Below are 27,469 nucleotides of genomic sequence, written 5' to 3' on the forward strand. Positions count from 1 at the left end.
TTCGATTCAATTATTTTATATATATTATATGAAAGCTTTTATATTATGGAAGCTCATGCCTTGAATTATATTTGAAATCAATGAATATATTTAGTTAAAAGTAAAAATATATCTTTATAGTTGGACAATAAAATGAGAAAAAAATGGATTGATAAAATATGCAGAATTTTAAGATCAGAAAAATTTTGCTCTTATTCATTCTGTACTAACCATTCAAAATGGTGTTTAATTATGAGAAGTTTTTTGTGAAGTCTTAATTTTTTTAACATGACAAGTGAACAAAACTTAGATTACTAAATGGTCTTATTGTATGATTCTTCAGTAAATTTTTTCAGTATCAAGACAATTAAGGTTAATACAAACTTTATATTAAAAATTTACAGTAGCTTTTATTTCTACTTTACTCTTTTTTTTAAATAATATTTTATTGTGTTTTAGGTAGAGTTTACACAGTGAATTAGATTCCCCTTTAACAATTTTTACACAGGTTATTCTGTGCCATTGGTTACAATTTTTACAGTGTGTCAGCATTCTCATTATTTCCATTCTGTTTGTTCTGTTTCCATTGATCTAGCTTCCTTTTCCCTCTTTGCCTTCTCATCTTTGTTTTTAGGTAAATGTAGACCATTTGATCTCGTACAGTTAATGGTTTAAGGAAGCATGTTACTCACGAGTGATATTGTTTATTTTATAAGCCAGTCTGTTATTTGGTGAAACGTGACCTGCAGAAATGGCTTCAATTCCAAGTTCAAAGAGTATCTTAGGGCGATAGTCTTGAGGGTTCTTCTAGTCTCTGTCAGTCCAGTAAGTCTGGCCTTTTTAAAGAATTTGAGTTTTGTTCTACAGTTTTCTCCCATTCTATCCGGCACCTTCTGTTGTGTCCCTAGTCAGAACGGTAGGTAGTGGTAGTCAGGCACCATCTACTTCTGGTCTCAGGCTGGAAGAGGCTGTGGTTCATGTGGTTCAAAGACTTCTTTGAGTCTTTGGTTTCTTTTTTTTTTTTTTTTTTTTTTTAACTTAAGACCAGTAGAGATTAATAGTTGTATCTTACATGGCTGCTTGCAAGCTTTTAAGAGCCCAGACAGTACTCACCAGACTAGAGTGTAGAACGTTATGCCATTTGACTGAATTGTTCCCTAAGACTATGATCCCAATCCTTTTAACCCAGTAAACTAATCCTGTGAATTGTTTGGCTATGTCTAGAAAACTTCTGTAATTGTGCCCCTTTGTGATTTGTTACATATACAGCACATACAAACGTGTGTATACATGTGCCTACCGATAAACCTACACATGCACATGCCCTTGCTCACATATGCCTTCCTGTACACATATTTTCATCCTCTACCAGCATAACCACACACATATTTTTTGGTTGTTTTTTCTGTTGCTGCAAAATTGTACATGTTAATAGCATTTGCCAAAATTGTCCCTTTGGTTCATGGACTTCTTAGTGTCTTTATTTACCTTGGTCAGGTTGTGCTGACTTCACCCATATTTGGAATTGCCTTTCCCATTAACAAAAGTGACAAGTGTCTATTATCTAGAAAGTGATTCCCTCCCCCAATCCCTGGTAACCATCAAAGAACTTTGCTTTCTGTGTGTATATCTATTCCAGATTTTTTTATAATAGTGGGACCATACAATATTTGTCTTTTTGTGACTGACTTATTTCACTCAGCATAATGTCCCCCAAATTCATCCATGTTAATGTTTCGCAGACTCCATTCTTTATAGTTGCATAGTATTCAATTGTATGCGTGTACCACAATTTGTTTATCCATTCATCTGTTGATGGGCACTTAGGTTGTTTCCATCTTTTTACTATTGTGAATAATGCAAGGAACACAGGTGTGCATACATCTATTCATGTCACTGCTGTTATATCTCTAGGGTATATACCTAGGCGTGGGATTGCGAGATTGTATGGTATTTCTGTTTCTAGCTTTTTGAGGAAACACCATACTGTTTTCTGTAGTGGTTGTACCACTTGATAAGCCCACCGGCAATGTATAAGATTTTCAATCCCGCCACAACCTAGCATTTGTTTTTTTCTGTTTTTTATCATTGCCATTTTTGCAGGGATGAGATGGTATGTCATTGTAGTTTTGATTTGCATCTCTCTAATGCCTAATGGGAGCCCTGGTGGCACAGTGGGTAAGAGCTCAGCTGCTAACCAAAAGGTCTGCAGTTCAAATCCACCAGCTGCTCCTTTGAAACCCTATGGGGCAGTTCTGCTCTGTCCTATAGGGTTGCTATTAGTCGGAATCGACTCAAGGCCAGCGTGTTTTTGGTTTAATGGCTAGTGATCGTGAGCATCTTTTTATGTATTTATTGGTCACCTGAATGTGCTCCTTGGTGAAGTGTCTGTTCATGTCCTTTGCCCATTTTTTGAATGGATTGTTTGTCTTTTTGTTATTGAGTTGTTGAAGTTTTCTATGTATTTTAGAGATTAGACCCTTATCAGATATGTTGTTCACAAAGATTTTTTCCCAGTGTGTAGGTTCCCTTTTTACTTTCTTGGTAAAGTCTTTCAATGAGCTAAGTATTTAATTTTTAGGAGGTTCCAGTTACCTAATTTGTCTTCTGTCATTCGTGCATTTTGGGTTGTGTTTGATAGACTATTGATGCTGAAAATTAGATCCCCTAGTTTTACCCTGTGTTTTCTTCCAGGAACTTTATAGTTTTAGCTTTAACATTTAGGTCTTTGATCCATTTTGAGTTAGTTTTTGTGCGTGATGCGAGGTATGGATCCTCCTTCATTTTTCTGCATATAGATATCCAGTTTTGCCAGCACCATTTGTTAAAAAGACTGTTTCTTCCCTATTGAATGGACTTTGACCCTTTGTCACTGATTTACTCTTAAAAGAAAACAACTTCCATCTATTCCATCTATGTCTTCCACCAATTCATTCATTCATTGTATTTAATTCTCCAATGAGCCAAGGACTGCTGTAGGCATTTGGAGTAAAGCAGTAAGCAAAACAGAGCCACGTCTTTGCCCTTGTGTAGTTTATATCAGAATAGCAAGTGTTTAAGAGCATGGATGATAGAGTCAATGATCAATTATCAATGATAGTACCTACTTCACAGGATTGCTGTAAGAGTAAAATGAAATAATCTATATAAAGTATGGCGATAAGAACTCAATAACTGTTATGAAGCCCACATAAGTTTTTTTAGATGTGTTAGTAAAAATTTTAATTAGTTCTTCTGATATAATAGTATTTATTTTTTTACTTACGAGTAGCATTTGAAGTGTTTTTGTATTTTTTTTTTCATTTTTAGTTTCTTCCAGTTGTGAAAAAAAAAGTACAGTACCAGTTTTGAATAGTCAGTCTTCTTAAACAGTTTCCCGAGTGACTGTTAATCTTTTTCTAAATGGAAGGATACTGCACATAAAAAATTAATGTGATTTGGTTTTACTTACATAATGTAGATTCGTTTAGTGTGACTATCATATATGGAAAAATTAACCCCATTATGTCTTCCTAAATGAAGAAAGTGACATTTGCCATCTTGATATTTTGTTTGGAGATTCTCAAATGTTCGAAATAAATGTTGGTTTCACATGCCATTAAATTACAGTTTTTAAAATTGCTATACATAATTTAAAAAGAAAGCAGAGTTTATTGATTCACATACTATATGAACTGCTAAAATGTCTCATAAATAGTTCCCATTATGATTTTAAGTTCTGACACCGTTTCTCTTTCTAAGGCCCCCAAAATTTGGTAATCAGGAAATTGAGCATACTCGTTAACACCTTTGAAAACTAGCTTATCAAAATGTCACCTGGTATATCTTTGCTATATAATAATTGGGACTTAAAACATTTAAAGAATTGGTTCCCACATTTTAACAAGAGTATTTCAAAATTTAGATCTTTCTCTGGTACCCTGTGCTGCTCATAGTTCTTTCTGTTTTTTAGTTACATGGAGACCCTATGTTTAAAACACACATATAGCCTTATGCATACACAAGTGCCCAAACACAAATATACAAAAATAAAATTCTCACTCCTCCACCTCTGTTTGATAGCTTATCTGCTATGTTCATGCTGCAACTGCTTCATTGAAGGAAAGTGTTGTTCTGCCATTTTCATATTAGCTTTGTTATCATGCAGCATTTTTCAGCTGCTCATACTCATTACCATACAGCTGGTATGTAGAGAAGAGAAGGAAGCAGGCAGAAGTTGTACTGTCTACAAGAATAAGAAGCTCTCTTGCAGATGGGGTGCTGGCAGATGGGGCATGTGTTTGAACAGGTTTTACTAATAACAGAGTGCATTTAAAATCATTCTGAGAAAGTCTAAGGTCAGTGCCATGAATTCAAAGCTTGAGAAGTTGTTCAAGTTTTTGAAGCCCTTTTTAGAATATTAATGAACTCTAATAAAAAATTTAAAACAACTACTAAATGGCCAGCCAGAACCTCCTCTTTTTTTTTATTTCAGTATATTTTAATTCTCTTCAATATAATTTAAAAGGCATTAATACTATTACTAGTATCTCATTATCTTTTGTATTTTATAGTCTTAAATATATATACTTAAAATTCCTGGAATGTATCTATATACAAAAATGTGTATGCTTTGAGAAAATGTAGTAACATTCTTCAGTTTTGATAATGTAATGTTAAAATATTTGTTAGAAGATGGAAGCTGAAGAAGATTTGGAAAACCATATTAATTGTCTTGACTAATTGAAGATTAAGACGAGATATGTTCTATCTGCATTCAAAGTTAAAAGTAAACAGTATGCCCAGAAATATATCTGTTGTTAAAATTACTCTTTGCATATCTTTCGTATTCACAAAATCAAAGTGAATGAAGTAGTATTTGAAATAGCTATCAATAATCATATATTTTTTAAAAAAGATATTTCAGTGGAATCTTAGTCCTTTTGACCCTTTTCATTAAGTGTAGTATTTCTTAATACATCCCATCTTAACTGGAGGTGATAAAAAAAACAGTTAAATTTTATGTAAAATATGTAGTATTCAATTTAATTTTAAAGTAAGTGGAACTTGGCCTGTTATTATGTTCATAGAGATTAAAATATTTGTTGCCAAAGCTTTTAGCTAGTGTTAGTTATAATGCTTTTGGTAACTCTCAAAAACTTTCATGCTGCAGATTTCTTGCCAGTAAAATAGAGGTATAAAAATGCTGTTAGGTTAGTACCTATGAATAAATACCTGTAGGAAATGGTGTACATTAACAAGCATCATTAAATTGTATATTCCTTGGCTTTTAATGAAAAAAGATAATTGCATTTTCATTGCTTACTAAACTATGTTTCTTTCCAATTTAATTTATTCTTGAATTGTATAATCGATAAATACATGGAAATGCTTTATTACTTTTCCCTCACTAGGGGGAAAATACATATATAATTATATATATAACATACAATTATATATAGTATTTTATATATATGTATATTATGTATATATATGTAGTATTGTTCACCTAAGTCACCCTTCCTAATTCCAGTAGCAATCTGAAAATTGAGTTTTTCCATTTAAGCTGAAAATTAACATCTTTCAATGATTATTTCTCTGTTCTATCGTTGTTTACACTATGTCTAACATTGTTAATTATCTCATTTAAATATGATTTATTAATAGTGCAGAGACTGAGTAGCTAGAGTACAGTGAGAATCAGAATAAATGTGGTCACTGATCTCTTGGAGCTTAGAATTGGGGAGATAGCCCCAATATGCCACAGGGTGTTGAGTTCAAGCTTTAGAATAGAGAGGAGGTAGCTCTGTGAAGGAAATTGGAGATGTCCTGTACACACACATGATTCACATATTTTCATCTCCAATCCGGACCTTTCTTCTGAGCTCCAGAGGCAGATGGAGCGTGATGCACTCACCTAGATGTCTGAAAGATACCTCAAACAAGATACATCCAAAAGAGACCTCGTGATCTTGATCTCCTCCCCATCCCCCAACAAATCAAAAACAAACAAAAAAAGTTCCTTGTCCTGTGTTCTGTCATCTTCCATCTAGTTGCACTAGTGAAAACCCTAGATACCTATCCTTTCTTCACTCTCCATGGCCAGTCTGTCACCAAGTCCTTTCTGGCTGTCATCTACCTGTGCCTTCTGATGGTAGCCTAGCCTCAGGATAATGTCAAAGATGATGCGAGCAATTCTTTAACCAAGCAGGCATTGGCAGTAGTAGCGTAGTTTTGTTAAGCTGCTTTGGGTAAATTGCTAGCAGTAAAGTGTATCAGAGTACATGATTAGCTGCGTAGTTTGTCTCTTCTTTCTCCATGTCTGCTGTGACTCTAATATGGATTTCATCCACACATCACAATTTACATACTGACATAGCTCAGAAAATATAGATTTCCTAAGAACTACCAATAATCCTTGCCTTGTATGTAGAGAGGAGCCCTAGTGGCACAGTGGTTAAGAGCTTCGGCTCTTAACCAAAAGAGCTGCGGCCGCTCCTTGGAAACCCTGTGGGGCAGTTCTGCTCTTTCCTATAGTGTCGCTGTGAGTCAGACTCAACTCAATGGCAACGGGCTTGTTTTTTCTCTTTTTTTTTTTATATATATATAGAGAACTCTATTTTCTATAAACTGGAGACCAAGATCTACCTGTGTTTAAATCCCAGCACCCTTAATAGGTGTGCGACCTTGGAGAAGTTGTGTAAACTGTCTGTGCCTATTTCCTCATCAGTAAAATTGGGATGATAATAGTATAGTACCTACTTCCTGGGGTTGTTATGCAGTTTCAATGAGTCAGTATTAGTAAAGCACTCAGAAGAGTGCCTGGCATACAGTAAGTTCCCCATAAGGTTTAGCTTGTCATTAGCATCATGCAGCTCTCTTAATAATTGACTCTCTTAGGGAATGAAATTACCTTACTGTAAAGTGATGACTGTCAGCTATTTAACATGTTGTACCCACTATGTGCCAGGCACAGATTGCATTAAGGATATGAAGATGATGAAGAGGTGAAGCACCTTGTACTTAAGGAGCATATTTAGAATAGTGACCTTCCCTATATACTTCATTTTCTTAAGAGAACATCTTTTAAAGAAAGAATTGCTTATTCATACTTGAATAAAGTTTACAGCATCTTTGATGGTGTGAGCACTCAATGTAGTGTCTATTTTTCCTTTATTCTCTTCTTTGGAATATTGTCATGTGGGTTTCCTGAAAGTATGTATCTTTTCCTCTTTCTGGCTCTCTGTATTATATATGGATTGAGCAGTTTCATTTATCAATCACATTGATTTGACATTTGTTGACCTATCTGTCCTTCCCCCTGAATTGGGAGTTCCTGTAGGATAGAGATGTCTTATTCAATTTTGGATCCTTACCGTTTTGCTTAGTGTCTTGCTTTCAGTAACTGTTGCTAAATATTTCTTAAATGTGGTAGATCTAGATCCAATAAAAGTAAAATGTTTGAATCACTATTTAATTTTTGGGCTTCCCCCCCACCCCTTGTTTCATTGTTTAGAAAATAACCATTATATGACTCAGAGGATTCATTTGGATGAGACTGATAAAGTTGTAATGGAATTTGGGGTTAGAGGCTCACCATAAATTATTCTCACAGTAATTTCGTTTTCCTAGCAACCTATATATAAACAAATACAGTGAATTTCACAAAATTAAAGTCTTTGAAATAAATGGATTCTTTGGGGGTAAATTGCATCTTGGTCTAACAAAAGCTGTTTATTGCAATTGTTTAATAAAGGCCAGCTGGGTGAAAATCTGTTAGAAGATACCATTTAATTCTAATCTTTGCTGTTTATGTTGTGATCATGATAATTAACAGTCTTCATTTAACATCGCTTAAAAGAATCTAAGTTCTTAATGTGGCAAGAATGCTTTTTTTGTCTCTTGCTGGAAAAACTTTAAAGGAAAAGATTAAAATGAAGAGAGGAGAGAGAATAAGTGTGTGTGTGTCTTTATCCCAAGGACTAAGGAAATAGTGGAAACCCTCTAACCAAAAGGTTGGCAGTTAGAATCCACCAGGTGTTCCTTGGAAACTAGGGGGGCAGCTCTGCTCTGTCCTATAGGGTCACTATGAGTCGGAATCAACGGCAATGGTTTTTTTTTTTAAGGAAATGGTGGAATTTTAAGACTATATTAAAGTTGAACTGCTTTTTACTAGCTTTGACTTTATATTCTTTGGTGGATTTAAACTATTTCTAATAGGATGTTTTTTCATATTGGAGAATTTTGAACATGCATTGACTTATTAAAAATTTAAAATTAAGATTTAGTTTTAAAAAGTGTTTTCAGATCACCATGTAGCAGTTCTCAGCAGACCAGTTACATATACTTGTTCAGATCCAGAGCAGTTCTTGATCTGGATGTGTACTTGTTTAGTAGTCATCATTCCATCCTTACATACCATGCTGTCATGTTACTGGTGGAAACTGATGATAATCAGCCTAAAATAAAGAACTTTTTAGAGTCATATATCAAATGCGGCAAACTTTTAAAGTTAATTTTTAAGCATTTTGGGGCCTTGAGTATTTGTAGATAAAGGTTTAAAAATTATATGCTAAAATATTAATTTTAATAAAACGAACTGTAAATAAAATATTTCTATTATAATAGTTTTGCCAGGATATTCAGAGTGCTTCTAAAACATTTGTCTAATAGTTCACTACAAATAAAAGACTAAGATAAATCAGATATCTTTCCAAATTAATAGTTACTTTGAAAATATTTCCATGAAAGGTAAAATTATGTCAAACCCTACTCATGACCCACCTATTTCCAGCAATATTTCTTTGTATTCAAATTTTATTTTCTGAATCTTCAGAGTCTTTTGGACTCTTCTGAAAAGGTACAGGATCATGTAAGCATTATGCTAATCATATGATTCTTGATTCTTTCAAAGCAAAGAATGCAGTTTGTTAAATTATATATACAGTAATTGTTTTAAAATGTAAATTGATGTTTCTGAAATGAATGTTTAGAAGCCTTCTTTTTAAGTGTAGTAGGGGCATGATTAGTAGGTTCTCCCCTTCTCAGTTGACAGCTACATCAAACACTTGAATACTTTAAAGAGTAGGCGAGCTGCACTGAAATAAGTGAAGAATTGGTTGAATATCACTATGATGTACACTTTCTAGAGCTAGAACTTGGTGTTATTTTTGTTTCTTACTGGCCTAGTACCAGTAAAGAATAGGTACTTAATAAATGTTTGTTGGATAGATAAAATAAGTTTAAACCCACAGATCTTGATCCAGAGCTAGAGTTTTAAAAGATTGGTTAAAGTTTTTCCTTTCAGTTTGAATTCTTCTGGAAGATGAGTAAGATGTTTGAGGTGAGAAAAGATGGGTATGTTTTAAAAAGTGCAATAAGTTTGAATCTGGACTTTATCTACCAGCCAAATGTTTATACTTGGGCATAATTATCAAAATCAGTAAGCCAACTAATAGAAGATCACAGAGTTGAGAATTACAAATGTCGTTTAGATTAAGCAAGACCTTCCTGAATGATTACTTGCTGTTAAGGTTGTATATAAGGGGTAGAACTAAACTTTGATTGAAGACTTTTTTTAAACTTTTGAGATTGTGTGGTTATGTTCTAGGTTCCTTTATGATCACAGAGAAGCCATTTAAAAAGTGTATCATGGGGGAAAACCGTTTCCCATCTAATAACTAAGGGTAACTTTGTCTTTCATCATAGTAGACATTTGCTAAAATGAGGCTGGCAGATGCATTGAGCCCAATCTCTCTCTCTCTCAAAAAAAGATAGCAAATTATCAAAATATCAAAATCAGGACACAAAAAGTAGAAGAGTAAGGAGATATAATATGGTAAACACTTCTTCATTTTCATAGAATTAAGTTACTGCGTATAAAGAGAATGGTGCTTAGCACATGGTACATACTTATACACTGATTAACTATTTACATGCTGTTCCAATTCTCTTCCTCCTTCAAGTTCAGGAAACTTTTGGGATAGGTACTGAGTTTAAGAGTAGTCTGGGATGGCAGGTGATAGGAAAGTGGAAGAGTAATTGGTGTATCAAAGAGTTGAAAAGAATTCAAATACTATTAAGTATGCTTTTCTCTGTATAACTAGTGAGAATCACTTTGTGAGCCATCTTCAATTTTATATACTTTTTTGAAAATATAAAAAATGATACAGACAACATTATATAGAGAAGTTGTGCATTTAAATTATTCCCGCTCTTGAAATCCTCTGCTGATTTCACATTGCACTTAGAATTCAACCCAAACTCTTGACCATGGCCTACAAGACCCTATATGATCTGGCTGTTGTCTACCTCTCCCACTTTATCTTGTACCAGTCACTTCACCCTAGTCATACTGGCCTTATTCTTGCTGATCCCAGTCCCTTCCCTATAATTTTGACTTAAAAGTTGTCTCCTAGGTGATACTATTCAAAATTAGCCATACTTCTCTCCCACCCTAACCACTCCTTTCATATCACTGTTTTGTTTCTCTCTTAGAACTTAGCATTATATGAAATTATCTTGTTCATTTATTAGTTTACTTATGTGTCTGCCCCTCCTTCCCAAGAATGTAAACTGTATGAGAGTAGGGAGCTTGTCTGTATTGCTCACCACCTCATACCTAGTGCCTAGAATAGCTGTTGCTCAAAAGCTTATGCAAGTAATACTTGTTTATTGACAAGTAAGAAAAAAGGGGGGAAATCACTGATTAAGCCACTCAAATGACCACTGTTAACATTTTTATATACTTATCTAGACTTTCTCTGTGTGTGCATTCACATGTCTGCATGCATGCATGTACACACACACTTAAGTATATGTATATATATTTAAAAGATCATACTGTATATCATGTTTTTGCATCTTTTTTTCATATACTGTATTATAAATATTGAACGGCTATAGTGTATAAATGTTCCACAATTTAACTCCCTGTGATTGGGCATTTAGATTGTTTCCAGTTTAATTACAAGCAATAATGTGATGAAAAATTTTATATATTTATTTTTCCACATTCATTATTTTCCATTGAACTCTAGACATACAAAGTTATTTAAATACTTGGATATATAATACAGTGTTTTTATTGTTTGATGGCTTTGTTAGAAAATGAAACATTAAGGTATCTTATATAAAGCAACATTTCCCAAAGTGTGTTCAGAGAAACACTAGTTCTGAAGGATGTTATTATGAGGATAAAGGGTTCTGTGGCCAAAAAAGTTTGGGAAAGGTGAAGTTAAAGTTTCTTTACTGTATAACTTTTAATGTGTTGCTGTATATTAAAATTCTTAGGGGTAGAGGCCATGTGCAATCTTTTCACAGACTTATTTGATCTCAGAACCTTTGATCTCGGAGCATCTTTCAAGACTAAGAGCCTACTTTAGGAAATGCTGCTGTAGAGTGACATTTTACCTTGAGACTAAGAAATCATTGTATGTGGTTCCTAGGCATGTTATCAGGGAGACTATTTAAAGTCATTTACACGGTTGTGTTGGACGGTAATAGTATGAGCATTACTGATTTTAAATAAGATTTAAATTTAAAATATGGGTACTTTGGGAAAATACAGGCGCAGTTTTGTTTCTTACGCTGGACAGGAGATTGTAGAGGTTTTTACGGAAAAAAAGAAAAAAAAGGCACCTTTTAATACTTGTTTTCTCCAAACTAAACTCTCACACCTTCTAGTTTACAGTAGCCCTTCCGCTAGTTCTGTGCATAATGAACAGTTTCAATGACTTCAGAGTGCTCTATACTAAGTATATTCCTTATAAAGAAGGCTTTGAATCTGGGGGCTTGAGTAGGGGTGGAGAGAATAGAGGGCTAGGAGGTGGAGCATGGGCAAGTAGTAGGTTAATTTTCCAAAAAAGCCGTATGTTTTTGAATAACAGGTTTTTTAGCCACATGTTTGTTAGAGTCAATGAGTCACGTATACCGATTGCCCTGAGTTACAGTTTTGATCATCTTTTCAACTGGCTTTCTTAGGAATAGGAGATTTTAAAGAATGTTTATTTAGAAATCTCTTTTTTCTGCACCGTTGCCTCCTATATTCAAGAGTATAGCCTGCTTGTATGTATGATTTCTGGTAGGAGTGCCTATTGAAACAGAAAGACCCCTTGTTAGTCAGTGTTCTGTAACTAAAAGTTAGCAGTTTTCACACCCACATAGTAAAGTTCTCCCTGTAAGGAAAGTGACATATAGTCCTAAAATGGAAGAATGAGTCATCCAGGAAATACTTTTGAGGAAATCATTACTAGTAAGTTAAAGAACATTTTAACTCAAGTATTAGCTGTTTGAATTAGAAGATACAGCACTAAATGAATTATCCCCTAATGAACCTTTTAAGATCAGTGACTACTAGAAATCTTATTGTAGATGTTAGTAATCCTTCACATTAATATTAGTGGTGTTTGCACATATATCTTAGGTCCATAGATGATCATTTGCTTCTTCCCCCTCAGCAATAGCAAACTTCTTTCTTTTAAACTTAGAATCAAGACGATGTCCGTTATAAAATTTTCTCAGACTATTTTGGTGATTTCTCCATTTTTTTACCTGTTTGCCATTAAGTTGGTTCCGACTCATAGCAACCCCATGCACAACAGAAGGAAACACTGTCTAGTCCTGCCCCATTCTCACAATCGTTGCTATGTTTGAGCCCACTGTTGCAGCTACTGTGTCATTCCATCTTGTTGAGGGTCTTACTCTTTTTCGCTGACCCTCTACTTTACCAAGCATTTGACCTCCAGTGACACCTAATTTAGCACTTGAATGTAGTCAGATATTGTTCTCTGTTAGTTTCTTGTTCTGCCAACTGGATTGTAAGTATTTCAGGGGAAGAGGGGTACTGTTATGGTCTTCTTATTTGTCCTCAGTAGCACTTTGCAGATATTAGGATATAGTAGGTGGATATTTCTTAATTGATTTTTTTTAACCTAAAGATATTTTTTCTTCCTCTGTGTCACCTTTTCCCCATCACTGCATCTTTGCCTCAGATTTCACACATGTAGCAGAAGCATAGTTATATAACCCAAAACTGAACCCACTGCCATTGAGTCGATTCCGACCCATAACGACCCTATAGGACAGAGTAGAACTGCCCTCTATAGGCTTTCTAAGGCTGTAAATCTCTATGGAAACAGACCGCCACATCTCTCTCCCATGGAGTGGCTGGTGGGGTGGAACCACCAACCTTTGGGTTAGCAGCCAAGCATTTTAACCAGTGTGCCACCAGGGCTCCTGCATAGTTATATAGACCTAAGTAAGCATTTCATGAACTAAATAATCAAGACTTAGTTGTAGGTTGCATGTATCACTAGCATTTGCAAAACATAACACTTCTTTCCCTTCTTTAGCATTATCTTATTTTTAGCTCACCTTGAGCCACCACATAGCTAATGGAAATCATAAAGTGTTAAATGTGAGCATTAGAGACCAAAGTTCTCATATAGTTAGCTGTATAATCCTGAGCAAGACACTTAATTCTCCACCTCACCTTTCTCATCTGTTAATAACAGTTACCATTTACAGGGTATGTGTTATGCTCTGGACATCTGCTATGTCTTCAACAATGACTTTGTAAATTGGGTGGGTAAGGTAGATGGTATTACCATTAGCATTTTACAATAAGAAAAAAACTCAACTCAGGTTGTTACTCTAGCAATGGCATAGTTGGTGTTTAAAGCCCGGTTTCTCTGATTCCAAAGCTCCTGTTCATGCCACACACACACACACACACAAAGGAATTAGATGACCTTCAAGATCCCTTCCAATACTAAAACTCTGTAGCTTCCTGCTGTTAATGTTTTTTGTTGTTGTTGTTGATTCAGTGGATGCTCTTAGGAGGTTGTTACTTTTTACTTACTTTTTTACCGTTTAATTCTTTCCTTAGAACTTTTTTGGCATGACTAATGGCTAATTTAGGAAATTAATCCCAGAATTTTAAACAGTCTTTGAAATGTCCTCACAGGTTATTTTAATATTAAAATACACAATTTATGTATCACACCTATGGAAAATTTTTCTCAAGTAAATATATTTAAACATCACAAACAGCAGCAGTAAATATGGAATTGGGTTAAGAAAATACAAGAGTGAATAGGGTTATAGGCCTTACAGAGAGTGAAAATTTATTTCATTCCTTCTCCTTGTTAATTAAATTCTTTTCCTGGGTCATATTTGCTGTTGTATTTTTATTTTTCTTGAAATCAACTTTATTTTTAATATTTTCCTACGGTATTTTCCTTACTTAACTGAAGGGACTGCTATGAGGAATTTATAATAAAATTTTAAGACTTTTGGATATGAATTCAGGATACTTACTGATAATTTATATTTGAATTGAAGCATGAAATGTAAAGATGAGATTGTTTTCTGGATAAATCAAGGTAAATTTCATAATAACTTACTAACTTTGTTGTCACATTGCTGCATTGGTTGGGTGACTTTAAAGAAATAATGAAAGGAATGTATTGATACATAGTATTAAGTCGCTGACAGCTCTGTAGCAATATAAATTTTAGACAAACAAAACAAAACTATATTCATTGTTTTCTGTGGCTGTAATAAATAGAACTCTAAACTTGCATTATAGTGTGCAAACTGTATGTATGTATGTGTATTTATATATTTGTGTATACATACTTTTGTGTATATGTTTATCAGATCACTAATATGGCCCAATCTGAAGGTATGAAAAATGCTTTTACTGTTTGAATTAACATTATGATTGACTTGTGTCAAATCCTCAGGGGCTGCATCTTTTAAAAACTCACAGCCGTTGAGTCGATTCCGATTCATAAATAGCAACCCTATAGGACAGAGTAGAACTGCTGCATATGGTTTCCAAGGAGTGGCTGGTGGATTCGAACTGCAGACCTTTTGGTTAGCAGCTGAGCTCTTAACCACTGTGCCACCAGGGCTCCGCATTTTTGTGAAGAGAGTTATAAATACCTTAAACGCCAAGAAAAAAATATTTATGAAAGTACCACTTCTACAATTACAGTTATCTAAAAAAATTTTTTAAAGTCTGAGCTACGATATTATGATTCATAGTTTTTCTTATTGTAAACAAAGTTAAATTGTACATTATAATATTTAGTATTTGGCATTGTTTTCCTTAAAAAAATGCAGTTGTACTTCAATATTTGTTGACTTGGATGGTAATTTCAAACTAAGTCTGGATCACCTTGTTTCATTTTACATACTTCCAAAAATTTTTTAAACTAATTTCAGTGTGAGATCTAAGAGTCAGATATGTTTGAGTGTTACCATGTTCTCTGTCTTAATTGACTAAGTTCAGTGGGAGGAAGAGGAAAGTTTCCTTAATGATACACTATCCTGTGCCTAACCTAGTAAGTGCTAAATAAATGCTTGATGAATGAATACATGTGTGAAATAGCTTATTGAACAATACCCCCGCCTACTTTCATTAGTGAAAATGTAAATGCTGGGCATACATACTATTTTAACTGACAGTACCTGTAATAGAGCAGATTTGTTAACGTGCCGTTTTCAGTTCAGGACCTTTTAATAAGACCATGCATCTCAGTAAGTTAATGACAGTGGGTTAGAGAGGTTTCACAAAGTTTGCTTCAGCCTCAACACGCTTGGCATTCTTTCTTTGATGTTGAAATTTTGAAGTGTCTTTCTAATCTCAATTCTCTGCTCAGGGCAAGGCAGCTAACTGTGGTGGGTGGTTTTCCTAATGTAGTGTCAGAGTAAAGAATGTTTTCATGATAATAATAAAGAAAATTACTTACAGAAGAATATAAACACATTATCCCAGTATCATAAATGGACGCATAAATATTTTTACATCTTTGCAAGGTAATTTAAAAAAAAACCAATAGTATTCATACATATTATCAACTAATTATAACAAAATAGATTGACTTTCAGTAATAAGTATGATATATTTATGCTTTAGAGAAATGATGTCATGGTTGTTACTATTTGCTTGTGTGATCAATTATTTTAAAAATAATACTAATTACCTGTTAGTATCTTTTTTTGCTCGGCCCCAGAGATGAAGTTGAATAAGATACATTTAGGAAGTAGATAGTAGGAGAGAAAAGTTTATAAAAATAATGACAATGAAGTGTGATAAGTGCAATAATAGAAGAACTATATATGATGGAAATAAACTCTGAGAGTCAAATGAGGAGAAAGTAATATAGCAAATACTCCTTTCACTATGCTGACACCATGTATACATACTTCTCTGAAGATACGTGATTCTCTGAAGACTGTTTCATTGTTTATATTTTTCTCACTACTTATGTAGGTTCTTTTTTGTTTGTACTCATAACCAAAACTTGCCCTTCTAACAAATTTAGTCAGCCCAACTGTTTGTTCAGAAAGAGCCTTTTCTTGTATTTGCTCACAAGTTATTAACCATCCTGTTGTCATTATTCCCCATTGTTTACACTCTGGGGCAGTACATCATTATAGCTTTTGGCTGGTTTTTTTTTTTTTTTTTTCTTTCTTAGGTCAGTGGAGTTGTGATGAGGGAAGCATTGGATCTGCGTTAGCAGATAGACTGTCTTCCAGGACCTCATTGTTATTTGTTCCCCTTTACTATATAGGTTTTCAGTAAGGCTCATCATTTGTCAGTCAGCACAACAAATATTTTTTGTAGAATGGGAAAAATTATTGCTTAGCTGAAAATACATGCAAATTTAGTTTATTGTAATGAAAATATATGAAATATGTTGATTTTTAATCTAAAAATTTGCATGAAAAGCATAAGTATTTTCTTAAAGCTTTATGGCTGAATAATAGCCACCTTTTTTCATGACTTTACCAGTTAACATTCTAGCATAGTGCAAAAAAATATTCATTTCTTTTTTTTTTTTTTTTTTTGTAAATTTATTTAACATAGGTTGGGGACTGATCCCAGGTTTAAAATGTTTATGTCTACCAGAGATATGATAGATAGATATAGATACACACACACAAAAAAGGGCTTTCTCATATCATCCTACTAAAAAACCTAAATCTCTGAGTAAACTTTTAAACATCTGTATATTAGCCAGGACTCCGAGAAATAGGAATTTGAGAATGATTTTATTTGCTTTCTTCACATATAGATTATGATGACAGTAATATAATAGATCAAAATTTTCATCAGGAATTCTTCAAAGAATGTTGGAAATCTTTTATTTTTATGATACTAATTTGAAATCCAGTTAGAGACTTAGTTGACTAGTTTGCTTGGCAAATTCTTTTTTCACATTTCAGCTTAACATTGTAAACAAGATTTTAGGGAGAATTGTTTGAATACTTGGGAAAATAAAATCTTCATTAGTTTTTATAAATGTATACATTCTCAAATAATAAGCACACTAATAAAAATCATTACCAGGTGAGAACCCTGGTATATGTGGGGCCTGGGATGGGGAAGTAACTTGTAAATATATACTTTTTCTGTATATCATTTTGCTTTTTGAACTGTGCAAATGTTTTATCGATTCAGAAATAACATACGAATATGCATAAAAACCAAACCTGTTGCCTTCAAGTCGATTCCAACTCATGGCGACCCTATATGACAGAGTAACACTGCCCAGTAGTGTTTCCGAGGAGTGGGTGGTGGATTTGAATTGTCAACCTTTTGGTTAGCAGCCAGGCTCTTAACCACTGAGCAACCAGGGCTCCATGAATATACTTACCTACATGTAAACATAAAGGTATGGGGAACAGATTTTCTTGTAACTTCATGTAAACATGTAAACTTCATTATTTCCTTCAAATACACGAAACTAAGATATTTTCTTCTTTAACCATCCTACGTTTTGAGACAGTGTTCCCTGGTTTATTAAAGTTGGTCTCTGTTCTCAATTGAGTAGATTTAATTTGAAAAGGCTAGTCCATCTAGAGATACTACGTGATTTCAGTTGGTGTCAAAGCATATAGTGTTAGACCACTACTATTCCACTTGTCCAATGACAAGCTAGTTACAGTTGACAAGTTCTAGAGGAAATTTCAGATGTTCATTTTATGATTATTTTCTTCAGATAGTCCAGAGCAGGGGGAAAATTGTTTTTTCTTTTTAAATCATGAATGTTCTGTCACCTCCAGAAATTACTCATGGGTCCATTCCTAAAAGTTGGATTTTTTTTGTTGTTGTTGAAATAAGAGATTTCTATTTAAAAGGAATTTTCCTTTGAAGTGAGCTAATTATTTATTTAGAAAACTTGTGCTGGGTGCAGGTACATATTGTTTCTGAGGGTAAGAATTAATTTAAGGGATAGATAAGAGAATTCTTAAAGGTAATAGACAGTTGTCCTTATGTGCCATCAGTTCGGTTCCAACTCATAGCAACCCTGTGTACAACAGAACAAAACACTGCCTGGTCCTTTGCCATCCTCACAGTCATTGCTATGCTTAACATTGTGTCAGTTCATCTCATTGAGGGTCTTCCTCTTTTCACGGACCCTCTACTTTACCAAGCATGATGTCCTTCTCCAGGGACTGGTCTCTCCTGATAATGTGTCAAAAGTACGTAAGATGAAGTCTCGCCATCCTTGCTTGTAAGGAGCATTCTGGCTGTACTTCTTCCAAAACAGATTTGTTCATTCTTCTGGCAGACCATAGTATATTCAGTATTCTTTGCCCACACCATGATTTAAAGACATCAGTTCTTTTTTGGTCTTCCTTATTCATTGTCCAGCTTTTGCATGCACATGAGGCGATTGAAAATACCATGATTTGGGTCAGGCACACCTCAGTTCTCAAAGTGACATCTTTTCTTTTTAACGCTTTAAAGAAGTCTTTTGCAGTGGATTTGTCCGATGCAACAGGTCATTTGGTTTCTTCACTGCTGCTTCCGTAAGTGTTGATTATGGATCCAAGTAAAAGGAAATCCTTGACAACTTCAGTCTTCATTTATCATGATGTTGCTTATTGGTCCAGTTGTGAGGATTTTTGTTTTGTTTTTGTTGAGATGTAATCCACACTGAAGGCTGTAGTCTTTGATCTTCATCAGTAAGTGCTTGAAGTCCTCTTTCACTTTCAGCAAGCATCGTTGTGTCATCTGTTTATCACAGGTTGTTAATGAGTCGTCCTTCAATCTTCATGCCGCGTTCTTCATATAATCCAGCTTCTCGGATTATTTGCTCAGCATACAGATTGAATAAGTATGGTTAAAGTATACAACCCTGATGCAACCTTTCCTGATTTTAAACCATGCAGTATCCCCTTGTCCTCTTGGAATGACTGCCTCTTGATCTATGTACAAATTCCTCGTGAGCACAGTTAAATATTCTGGATTTCCAGTTCTTTGCAGTGTTATCCGTAATCTGTTATGATCCACACAGTCAAATGCCTTTGCATAGTCAGTAAAACACAGATAAGCATCTTTCTGATAGTCTCTGCTTTCAACCAAGATCCGTCTGATATCAGCAATGATATTCCTCACTCCACATCCTCTCCTGAATCCGGCTTGAATTTCTGGCAGTTCCCTGTTGATGTACTGCTGCAACTGTTTTTGAATTATCTTCAGCAAAATTTTACTTGCGTGTAATGTTAATGACATTGTCCAATAATTTTCGCATTCTGTTTGGATGACAGCTGTCATCCAAATCTCCTGGTGTAGATGAGTGAGCACTTCCAGCGCTGCATCCGTTTGGTGAAACACCTCAGTTAGTATTCTGTCAATTCCTGGCAACTTGTTTTTTGCCTGTGCCTTAAGTGCAGCTTGGACTTCTTCCTTCAGTACCATCAGTTCCTGATCATATGCTACCTCCTGAAATGTTTAAATATCGACCATCTCTTTTTGGTATAGTTATCTGTGTATTCTTTCCATCTTCTTTTGATGTTGCCTCTGTCATTCACTATTTTGCCCATAGAATCCTTCAGTATTACAACTCAAGGCTTAAATTTTTTCTTCAGTTCTTTTAACTTGAGAAATTCTGAGTATGTTCTTCTCTTTTGGTTTTCTATTTCTAGGTCTTTGCAGACTTCATTATAGTATTTTACTTTGTCTTCTCTAGCCACCCTTTGAAATCTTCTGTTCAGCTCTTCGTCATTTTTTCCATTTGCTTTAGCTACTGTACATTCAAGAACAAGTTTCAGAGTTTCTTCTGACATCCAGTTTGGTCTTTTCTTTCTTTCCTGTCTTTTTAATGACCTTTTGCTTTCTTCATATGATGTCCTTGATGTCATCCCACAACTCATCTGGTCTTTGATCATTAGTGTTCGGTGCATCAAATCTATTCTTGAGATGGTCTCTAAATTCAGGTGGTATATATTCAAGTCATACTTGGCTCTCGTGGACGTGTTTTAATTTTCTTCAGCTTCAACTTGAACTTGCATATGAGTAATTTATGATGTGTTCTGCACCTGGCCTTGTTGTGACTGATGATATTGAGCTTCTCCATTGTCGCTTTCCACAGATGTAGTCAATTTGATTCCTATGTTTTCCATCCGGCAAGGTCCACATGTATCGCTGCGATTTATGTTGTTGAAAAAAGGTATTTGCAATGAATAAGTTGCTGGCCTTGCAAAATACTGTCATGCAATCTTAGATGTTGTTTCTGTCTTCAAGGCCTTATTTTCCATCTACTGATCTTCGTTTCCAGCTTTTACATTCTAATCACCAGTAATTACCAGTGCCTGTTGATTGTATGTTTAATCAATTCCAGACTCCAGAATTTGGTAAAGTCTTCAGTTTCTTTATCTTTTGCATTAGTGGTTGGTGTGTAAAAGTTGAATAATAGCCATATTAACTGGTCTTCCTTATAGGAATATGGATATTATGGTATCACGGACTGAGTTGTACTTGAGGTAGATCTTGAAGTGTTCTTTTTGATGATGAATGCAATGCCATTCCTTTTCAATTTGTCATTTCTGGCATAGTAGGCCATATGATTGTCTGATTGAAAGTGGCCAGTACCAATCCATTTCAGCTCAGTAATGCCTAGGGTCACTATAAGTCAGAATAGGGTCGCTATGGGGTCACTGTGAGTCGGAATAGGTTGCTGTAGGGTTACTACAAGCCAGTACTGACTTGACGGCAACGAGTAATGCCTAGAATGTCTATCTTCAAACATTCCATTTCATTTTTGATAATTTCCAATTCTCCTAGATTTATACTTTGTACATTCCGCGCTCTGATTATTAATGGATGTTTTGCAATTGTTTCTTCACATTTTGAGTTGTGGTACATCAGCAGATGAAGGTCCTGAAAGCTTTACTCCATCCACATCATTAAGGTCAACTACTTTGAGGAGATAGCTCTTACCCAGTTGTACTTTGAATGCCTTCCAACCTGAGGGGCTCATCTTCCAGCACTATATCAGACAGTGTTCTGTTGCTATTCGTAAGGTTTTCACTGGCCAATTTTTTTTAGAACTAGATCGCCAGGTCCTTCTTCCTAGTCTGTCTTAGTTTGTAAGCTCTGCTGAAACCTGTCCACCATGGGTGATCCTGCTGGTATTTGAAATACAGATGGCAGAGCTTCCAGCATCACAGCAACACAGAAGCCACCACAGTACAACAAACTGACAGATGAGTGGTGGTTAAGACAGTAGAATATATATAGAGTATAATAGACTGTATGTGTGTGTATATTTCCAAGAGAAGACACGAGATGTACATCTTCATAAAATTTTTGGTTATCTTATTTTGATTTATGTTTTAAAGTAAAAGACACTACATTGACTCAGTTACAAAGGTAATATTTTTATTTTTTTAATTATTTGTTTATGCAGTATTAAGAATCATTTTCCTAAAGAAAGTCAGTTACCACCACAGTAGAGAGTATTAAAATGTGTAAGTCCAAATAGTATTTCTTTTTTTTTTTATGAAAAGCTTACTAAATGCTTTAAATAATTATAGGCACACAGTTCACTTATAATAAAGGACGTTAATGGGGAGGGTAGGAGTTAATTAACTAGACCCTTAATAATGTGTCTTTCTAGTCCAAAGAATCTTATAATTGCCTCCGAAGCTAGTTGTATAGCAAGTTGCAAGATGAAATACCTAGATTTGTGTAGTAAGGAAGTGTTACCTTCAGGCAAATTTTGGTGCCTTTATTATTATGTAAAATGACTTTTTAATGATAAGCAATACAAATCAGTAGAATAATTTTGGAGCTAGAAGTCCAATGCCTCCTGATTTACTCAAGGTTAGATTAACAAATAAGGATGAGACTCTCCAGTGAGCGCAGTTTTTGCTCCCTTTGGAGAAAATGGCACCTTTCAGTGAAACTGTATATACTTAGGTAGTGCCAGCTTGTTTGTCTTAAAAAGACATTCTCATGATTACTAAGGATTAATGAAGTGTGTGGTAAATTTTCTTGAAAACTATGTTTAAAAAGAATAAAATGGAACAGAATAGGGAATATTTGCATTAAATCTTAATATAAGAAATATGCAGGTTGAAATATATTACATAATTTCTGCAAATGCTATATCCTCCAAACCAGATTACTTTATTGTCAGTCCCCACAAAGAATATTTAATTTCTTCTTTTGGGATTGCCCATTTTGTAGCATCCTGGCTACTTGAAAAATCTGATCAATCTGTGCCAGGACTACAATAGGATGACAGTTAGTGAAAATAACCTGCATTGCCTCTGTTGCGGCGGGGGGACCGTATAAAAATATATAACATTTTTTAAATGTTTCTGAAAGGACTTATTTGTGGAAATGTTGCTTCAGAAATGCAGGTTTTACAAAATACAAAAATAATCTCCTTAAAAGTTTGAAAGGGAAGGGGGGCTGTCGTGCAGGGGCAGTCTCATTTGCTGCCCACGTCCTCCCTCTGTTCAATGCGTTGTATGCTTACGGATTCCCTGGAGCAGATCACCATGTAATTGATGTGCAGTCTGCATTGCTGAATCTTGGACTGCACCATTCTGTGTTCAAGGGAAGATGTAATCTGATCCCTCTGCTGCTGAGGGAGGAATCTGTTCAGTCAAGGCTTTGACAGGGCATAGTCTCCTCCAATAATCTTCTCGGTTCTCTCTCATTTTTCCCTCGAGTTCTTCTCAGTCAAGCTGCATGTATGTATGTGTGTCCCGGGAAGCGGTTTGATACTGAGCTGCATTTGCCTTTACTGTGGAGTTTTGTTGCCGGTTCTCCTTCCTAATCTTCCTTTTCTGACGTGCCTGAGCATGTCCACATTAGAATCTGTGACATACCTACCTGAAAAAGGTTTATATTGTCAGAGACTGCCAAGCAGCCGGACACACGGGGGCACAGAATCACTGAAGGGGAAAAATACAGAAAACATGGGTTTCTACGGCACATTAAAAATGATTTTTTACAAAGTAAGTAATCTGTTTTCTTCCTGTGTTGTGTGATTGTGTGTGCCTGCCTGAGAGAAGGAAAATCTGTATCATCAGAGATGGCTGCAGTATCCTCTAATTTTGGTGGGTGGCTGGATGTCTGGTATTCTGTTTTATATTGTGAATGTAAGCAAATAATGGAAAGACAATGTGAGCTGTAAAATGCTTTAAATTTAAAATAATTGTAGATTTTAATGTGAGAATTTTCACCAGAAATATATTCAGACTTTAGAAATGTGGCTCTGTTAAATGCTGACCTGGAAATACTCTACCCTTAGTTGGTTTTTAGTGAACGTTTTTGCCTTCAATTTTTCTGTACCTTGTGTGTGTGTGTGTGTGTGTGTGTTGGTATATATATATATTCTTTTTTCTTTAGTTGACTCATATTAAAGTGTAGAATTGCTGTAATATTTGGGATTTATATTTAAAGAGATCATATTTACTTTCTGTGCCTCTTAAAATATTGCAGAATTAATTTTTTGGTTCTAAAATCAGTATTTTCAATAAACAGTATAACATTTAAAAGGCTTCTATAGTCATACAGAAGGTGCTTTATTTTAATAAAAGTATTTTAAAAATAATAATCCTCAAATTTTTTTGAACATATATATTTTGGACATTTTTATTTATTGAAGGATTTCTAAGATGGAAATAAAGTTTGCCTTTAGTGGCAAATGGCATTTGCACCAATGTGTTTACAGGATATCCTGGGAAGTTCTGAAAGCCAGTGTTACAAACTTAATTAGAATGAATATCAAAGTTTCTCATAATAATTAACAAAAATACAAATCTGTGGGAGTTATCAAAAAATTAGATTTTTAAAGTAATTGATACTGACTGACCTTCCTAAGGGATTTATTTTTCTCTGTGTGTGTGTGTGTGTGTGTGTGTGTGTGTGTGTGTGTGTGTGCGTGTGCGTGCATGGCATATACATGCAAGCACGTGGGTACCTGTGTATTGCAGCTTTTTATTTATTTTTGTTTTTTAATTAAATTATGTAAGGACAAGGAAAACAGTGATTTTTGAGGGGAGTCACTTTAAAACACTTCGATGAGTATAGAAACTTCTGAAGGGATGAAATAAGAATTATGCTGTTTCTTTCCAATAGGTAGTTCATGAGCTAAAGATGTAAAAAAGATGTGGATGAGCTTGTCGTACATTCACCTGTAGTCCCTGGTATAAGATCATCTTTATATTTTGGAAAACTTTATGCAGGAAGATAAAAACATAGTTGTTATTATCCTCACTGTGGATCAAAAAGAGTTTTAGAGTCTCTTTGGTTCTCTTTAGTATTTATATTGTAGCATGCTGTGTTATGTTTTCCATGTGAGGCAATAGGAAGGAAAATAAGGCTGTTGCAAAGCAAGGGTTTTCACCCTATAAAAATGAGAATAGCTAGCTATCACTCTGGGGTTTTTTCCCGTAACTTACAGTGCTACAGTAATTAATTACCGAACGTAAATCCGAAAATAGAAAAAGTTGAATCTTAAATAAGATCTCATTTTCTAATTTATATGTATACGTATACTTTATATATATTCTAATTTATATATATGTATAAATTATATATACATATATATGTATATACATGTGTATATATCTATTCAGATGACCTTAGTTAATGAATAGCAAAACATAAAAATTTCAATATTGATATTGACAAAATGCAATTCTGAATATATTTATAGTATAGCACAGCATAATGAAACACTTTAAAACTGTAGGTGTTGGATATACTTTGTAAAAAGGCATAGCTTGTTCTTTTTAAATCTTTCGTTGTTGTTGCTTTTCAAGTTAGAATATTTTGTCCTGAGTATCTGTCCAGTAGAACTATATTCTATGTATATATCAATTGATGGCTTTTTTTCCCAGCTTTATTATACCCTCTCCAGATTTATTTATGTTCTTTATCCTTTTATAATAATGTGTTTAAAGTTCAGGTACTGCCACTTCAGTTCTTATTTCTGATTTTGAAATTTTGAATTTTGTTTTTTATTTTATCTTTCTTAAAATATGTTTTTAAAGGAAAATGAAAATCAGTGAGGAAGGCATATTAAACATGGTCCTTTACTGTGTGGATTAACATGAGATTTTCCTGTGTTGATAATTAAACTAAAAAACATGGAAGGTATATTATTCTCAAGGAAGATATGATGGATACCAATTTTTTTAATGACTATACGTTGTTTTTCTGGAGAAAATATTAGGGGAGAAATTCACCTTTCCAGGGTTGTTAAGCGTAAAGCAAAGTAGAACTAATAGAAGAAGCTCTGAGACATTTATTTTCTATATTAATTAACTATGCCTAATTAACATTATAGGCATATCAAAATTTAAGTTTTTTTTTTTTCATTATTACCAATGCTAACTTAAAATTTGATAGTTGGACAGGTGATTTTATCCTAAACATATCTTATTTGTTTTACTTTATAGATGAAAAGAAAGTTGGACCATGGTTCTGAGGTCCGCTCTTTTTCTTTGGGAAAGAAACCATGCAAAGTCTCAGAATATACAAGGTAATTTTAAATGTAATAATTCATTCTCTGATTATTCTTATGTTTCTTTAAAGAGTTGATGATTCTGAAAGCTTTTCTTTCAGTTTATCCTTGTGGAATAATAATGTTACTAGTACTCTTGACTGTTTAACACATTTGAGATGGTTGCAAATGAGGAAATACATAATTTTAAATTAGAGGAAGGAAGAAGGACTACCACTATGGCCTTATATATTGTTACTAATACACTGAAGTAAGAAACTGAAGTTCTGCTATGAACAAAATTTTAAAATCACAATTTTTAAGGAATTCTAAAAAATATACCCTAAAACATGACTGTCAGCAAATGTATGTTGTTACTATAGCAACAGCTATTCTAGGGTGGATATTTATATATACTAAATGAAGATATATTTACTAGAAGTGAAGTAAACCTCACAATTACTAACCAAATCTTATGAAATTACTGTGTTAGAAATCCCCTTTTATTTGCTTGGTACGTCTTATGTTTTTAACACATACATTTCTACCCAAGTAGGATAGTTTCCATAACAACTAACTACAATTGTGGTCTTGTTTCCTGCTTCGTTCCATCATTTTTGGATTTTGCATCGGTAAAAAACTTTTCCCACTCTCACACTAATTAAGCTAACTTAAGCACAATATCTGTTACTCAGCCAATTAAAGATGCTTTAGATGTCATTTGGAATTCGGTATTTTAAAATTTAAATGACAAAAGTATCTTGAGGGCTTTTTTTTTTGCACAGTTTTCACTTCTTCAAATAACTGATTGGAAGTTAGCAATAGAAACCATAAGAATTTCATGATTGTGACGTTCCTTTTTTTCTCCCAAAATACTTTGATTAGGTTATTTTTATTCCATATGATGCAGTAAAATGAATTTCTCAGATATCATTTTTTGATTGAACATTGTTACTGATTGCATCTCTTCCTTTCAGGGACATAGTTTTTTGTTGTCGTTGTTTGTTTCTTTTTTTTTTTTTTTTTGCATTCAGTTGTCAAAAATATTTCTTTCAGATGCTCTTTTATGAAATTTAGAAATCATAATTAAAATAGTTTTGCATACAAAATACACAGAGATGATACAGAATAGAAAATAAAAGTATCTCTTAGTTATTCAGGCAATTTTTTTTTTCTGTGTGACTTGCCTATGTTAACTGTTCTCCTCCCTCTTACTCCTTGCCTTTTGACAATTTCACTATATTTGGGGACTTCACCAGAGGGTGTGGGCTGATAGAGAGACAAGTAAAACTCTGTTCACTTCTTCTTGATTTTTCCTTCTAACCTTGATAAAGTATTTCTTAGGTGAGAAGTTTAAGTTTAATGTTAAAAATATGCTATTTGTTTAGTGTATAGATTCCCGTCAGCCATATAATTTTGGTCTTCTCCTATTAACAATGATTGATATCAGGACAAAAGTATAAAATTATTCTGTTGTTTTTAAGGCAGCTTATAAAGGAGAACTGATTTTTTTTTTTTTTATTATAGAACACATTTTAGTATAATTCTTCATTTGCTCACTTTTTGTGTCAGGAAAGCAACTGAAAAGGCAAAAGTTTAATTTTTAGTCTTTTAAAACATAGTCTCGCTGAAGCAAAATTAGACCAAACAGCATATTTATTTCCATGTATTTTTGGAGACTTTGTCGGTTACTAAGATATATATTTGATGTTTTATAATATTTCTGACAGATTTTCTAATAATGA

General features: G+C 34.1%; 1 protein-coding gene across 15 annotated transcripts in view; it reads left to right on the forward strand.

The window, feature by feature from the left end:
- Nucleotides 1–27,469, forward strand: part of FBXW7 (F-box and WD repeat domain containing 7) — a 257,163-nt gene that overhangs the window by 201,465 nt on the left and 28,229 nt on the right. For 14 of the 15 annotated variants that reach the window (XM_023733547.1, XM_023733545.1, XM_023733538.1 and 11 more), the window contains one exon: nucleotides 25,681–25,763. In XM_023733547.1, coding sequence (XP_023589315.1) covers nucleotides 25,681–25,763 — 83 coding nt within the window. Of the gene's footprint in view, nucleotides 1–22,797; nucleotides 23,230–25,680; nucleotides 25,764–27,469 lie in introns of those variants that run through there. The other variant, XM_004378822.2, reaches the window with a different exon arrangement.

Source organism: Trichechus manatus, unplaced genomic scaffold (assembly GCF_000243295.1).
Source record: "Trichechus manatus latirostris isolate Lorelei unplaced genomic scaffold, TriManLat1.0 scaffold00059, whole genome shotgun sequence".
Classification (NCBI taxonomy): domain Eukaryota; kingdom Metazoa; phylum Chordata; class Mammalia; order Sirenia; family Trichechidae; genus Trichechus; species Trichechus manatus.